The sequence below is a fragment of the Henckelia pumila genome, chromosome 1 (assembly GCF_033568475.1).
Source record: "Henckelia pumila isolate YLH828 chromosome 1, ASM3356847v2, whole genome shotgun sequence".
Taxonomy (NCBI): domain Eukaryota; kingdom Viridiplantae; phylum Streptophyta; class Magnoliopsida; order Lamiales; family Gesneriaceae; genus Henckelia; species Henckelia pumila.
In genome coordinates this window covers 84,064,498-84,068,769 of record NC_133120.1, presented here as the reverse complement: position 1 = coordinate 84,068,769, position 4,272 = coordinate 84,064,498, and the positions used below count along the sequence as shown (strand labels likewise).

Sequence of the window (4,272 nt, the reverse complement as noted above, 5' to 3'; positions counted from 1 at the left end):
TGTGGTGGGTTGCGGGCTGGCCCGCCAAAACCCGTCAATTTACACGTAAGTCCGCCGGGTTGGCCTGCCCCGTCACTTAATTAAAATAAGTGGGTTGAGTTGGGGTTTTTCCAATCCGCCTTAACGGTGGGCCGGCCCACACCCCCCCGCCTAATAGTGGGTTGCGACGGGTTGTGAGCTGGCCCGCTCCGCCAACCCATTTTGACACCTCTACAAATTATCATTATTAAGAGATTAATTAAATCAAACTAGCTACTAGTCTTAAAATTTGAAAATTTTATTAGATTTATTGTTTACATATTTAATATGAGACACCTGTATCATGATGTCAAGAGGGAAGAAATCATTATTCTAACACAATTCAAAATTGAACTAAATAAAGAACGAAGAAGCTGCATTAATTAACTAGCTAGGCCGGTGTCCATAAACAAATAATTTACCTAGAAAGAGTACTCCGTGCTTATTCAAAATAGATTTATTAATTTATCATTCAACACACACAATTTCTTGTATTCTAATATCATGATAAATCATCCAAACTCATCATATATCTTGTAAATTAATGATTTTAAAGATATGAAATATAATCAGAGATCTAGCTAGCTTGTAATAATTAATTAGTTTTGCATTGTTTTTTTTAAAAGTATTTCTTTATTTAATAATTAGTAATAATAATATACTACATTTGAATTTTGATACAGATGTCACAGGCCATCTCGTATCCAGCAACTCTAATTTATAAACTATCTAGCACTTATTATCTTGATATGGAACTGGTATGGCCTTAAGTGAAACCCCTTTCCTCAAAGTGAACCCGATCTTTTCGCTCATATCCATTTCATCAGGCTTCATCCCACCAGCCAACACCCAATCAAACGAGTGCACCACCGAGCCCACGACCATCGGCAGCACGCGAGAGGCGAGAGGCATGGCCGGGCACATCCGACGCCCTGACCCGAAAGGTATATACTCGAAGTTATGTCCTTTGTAATCAGCCATGTTTGGGTCCAGAAACCTCTCTGGCTTAAACTCCAAGGGTTCTTTCCAAGATTTAGGGTCTCTTCCAATGGCCCAAACGTTGACAAGAATTTGGGTTTCTTTGGGGATATAGTAGCCTGACATCTTGCATGGATCCATGGCCTTGTGGGGGACCAAAAATGGGAGGGGTGGGTGGAGTCTTAGTGTTTCTTTGATGACCGCTTTTAGGTATGGGAGGTGTTCTAGGTTTTGTTCTTCCAGCTTTTTGCCAGGCGGGATTAGGGTTCGGAGCTCGGATTGGAGTTTTCGAAGAGTTTGGGGGTTGCGGAGGAGCTCCGCCATGGCCCATTCTAGTGTGCTCGTGGTGGTATCAGTCCCCGCCATGAACATTTCCTGTAATGTTTCACCAAGAAAGAAATGATCAAGGAGTACGTGTGTGTATATACACGCGCACACACATTTATATTTTCAGTTCTTGGCATACTATTTAAATGGGGTATTTTATGCTATATTGGGTGAAAAACTCTCTATCTTTTCTTCAAACGTTCGCGCCAATATCACGCTAGAAAAAAAAGTACAAGTGGGGTCCACATAATGTTTTTCACCAAGATGTTCACGCGAAAATCTCAACAAAAAACACAAAAATAGTGTATTTCACCCGATGTAACATAGAATCTTTCATTTAAATGACCTAATACTAGGAGAAAAAAAGTAATCATGATTATCTAGCTTTACATCATGTAGTCGTATAATTAATCAAACTTGATATAAACTATAATTTTTAGCTAGCTTTTGATTATTTTGATTTCATTTTTACAGAAAGGTCCAATTTTACTCGGAAATTACTGATTTGTTTGTAAAATTCGATGACATGCATGACAAAAGAATATGTGGATTAAATCCTATTTTTGAGTCTACATCTTAATTTAAAAAATAATACTATATGATTTGTATTTGATGCCGTGGAATTTAATTATGAGGCATTCCACAAGCTCTTCAAAATTTCAAATCGAAAAATTCCCCAAATTTGTTATCATCTCATCAGATTTCGCAACCCAATCGACAATTTCCGTCTAACATTAAATGCTTCTGTTAAAATAAGATCAAAATAGCAAAAAATTATAAGTTAGTGGACAAATACCCAAGTTTGACTACTTACAAGGTTAAAAGAGAAAACATCTAAGTTTAGATAATCAAATTATTTTTTTCCCTAATACTACTTCAGCATGGATAATTGGATATCCAAACTTAATACTATTTTTTTTGAAAGAAACCATTCATAGAATTCAAAGAGAAGAGTCTAGAGATACAATATCAAACTTAATACTATTAGAAACTTAATTGAAATAAAGTATATATATATATATATATAGATCCAAGTGGAGCATGAATTAAAGGGCTTTAAATTAAGGGATTCGAAAGCCACATTAAATTAGCAGAAAACGAAAGAAATAAAGCACTGTGAACTTACGAAAACAATAACGTTGATGACCGTTGAAGAAAAAATGGGAGGCCCCTCCATTCCATCTCCATCTCCATCTCCTCTGTATTGCAAAAGCACGTCCAAATAATCCTTCTTCTTTTCATTAATGGCGCTCTCCATTTCTCTCATTCTTTCTTTCAAGAATTCTCCAGCAACATCAAACGCTCTTTTAACGTGAAGCTGTGTTTTTCTTCTCACCCCTTGAGGGTCAAGCCACCTAAGCATCGGCAAGAAATCTGCAACATTAGGCTTCCCCGCAAACTCCATCACTTTTCCTGCATGGTAGAAGAATTTGGCTCCTCTTTCTGATTTTGGGTCCAACAAATCCTTGGAGAACATGAGGTTACCGATCAGATTGAAAGCCATCAAGGAAAAGAAATTCCCCACGTCAACACCCACGCTGTTATTAATATTAATGGAGGATGCTTCTGTTATGAAGTCGAGCATTTGATCTATGCACTTAGCTCGGACTTCTCGCATGGAGTCGAGGCGCGCCGTGGTGAAGAATTCTGACGTGCAGAGCCGCCGCAGCATCCGCCAGTGTGGGCCGTATTGGGCGGTGATCAGGGAACCTTCGTTGCTTATATCCCCTTTCATGGCTTCGTATATCTTTCTTCCGGCCAGAACGGCGTCGTGGTTTTTGAACATCACACGCGCCGCCTCGCTGGAGGAGATCACCACCGTGCTCATGGAGCCGAGATAGAGCGTCATCACGGGGCCGTATCTGTCAGCTAGTTCGGCGAAGAGTTTATGGGGTGCGCGGGCGTCGCGTGCTAGTAGGAAGATGTTGCCGACCACCGGAAACGGCTGTGGTCCCGGCGGCATACGGCCGAGCTCCTCCAATCGTCGGTGTCTCCGCTCGGTTACAACGGCCCATACGGCCCACAATAGCAAGGCTAGCACGAGTCCCGCGATTTCGTAGTCCATTTAATTTCAATCTAGCCAAATTAAATATATTTTAAATTGAATAAATTTATAACAATTTTTGCTCCCTTTTTTTTTTCAAAAAACTTTATACTAGCACTTAGAATATTAATGAGAGATTAATTGTTATATCATTTAATTTATTCATGTCTAGAGGGAAAACAGTTTTTTAGTACATTAACTTGTTCATTTTTATTTCTGATTTATTAAATTTACAAAGTTTGATTTTGATATACCAACTTTTAGTTTTCAATTATTTTAGTTGATTTTCTGACGTGAAACCGAAAAATGCTAACATGTCAGATTGTTAGGCCAATAATTGGACCATAGTCGAAAACTAAAAGCTAGTGTTTTAAAACCAAGCTTTGAAAAATTAAAGAATCAAAACAAAAACAAATTCTCAAAGAGCAAATACTCAGAAAGACAAAAACAAAATAAATTACACTCACCAGAAACCATGCACGTACCAATTGGATAACTCCTTCTAATTTTTTTCCCTCGATTCCGGAGCAATTGTGAAAATCTGCTAATGAAATTGTATGCTTGTATCCTGATCATAACATTATATGGTACGTACCCTACGTATATATTATGAAAACCTATAGAGTAATCCAAAAAAAGTCGAATAAAATATGTTTTAACGATGATGATTAATATTATGAAAAACTATATATAGTGTAATCCAAAAAAAGTCGAATAAAGTACGTTTGATTTAACGATGATGACAAATATAGCATCTGCGATTTGATATTGGGGAAAAATATCCATTATTGTTTTGAAATCTTGTTTTCTTCTAATTATTGAAAATCACATCAATTAGGCTGATTTTAAAAAAAAGTGATTGGTTGATTGATGGTATAATCTCAGCAGCTGATTCGATCCATGCA

General features: G+C 37.6%; 1 protein-coding gene across 1 annotated transcript; it reads right to left on the bottom strand.

The window, feature by feature from the left end:
• Positions 1 to 746: 746 nt before the first annotated feature.
• On the bottom strand, positions 747 to 3,912 carry LOC140875984 (cytochrome P450 76A1-like). The gene is made up of 3 exons (XM_073279820.1): positions 3,835 to 3,912; positions 2,450 to 3,399; positions 747 to 1,371 (listed from the first exon to the last, which is right to left on the bottom strand). Exons 2-3 carry the CDS (start codon positions 3,386 to 3,388, stop codon positions 748 to 750), a joined length of 1,563 nt encoding a protein of 520 aa, XP_073135921.1. The 5' UTR covers positions 3,389 to 3,399; positions 3,835 to 3,912; the 3' UTR covers position 747.
• Between the last annotated feature and the right edge of the window lie 360 nt (positions 3,913 to 4,272).

Coding starts and splice junctions, on each gene's coding strand:
- LOC140875984 (XM_073279820.1), bottom strand. CDS start 3,388: ATGGACTACGAAATCGCGGGACTCGTGCTAGCCTTGCTATTGTGGGCC. Junction 1,372..2,449: donor TCATCAACGTTATTGTTTTC/GTAAGTTCACAG, acceptor GAAACATTACAG/GAAATGTTCATGGCGGGGAC.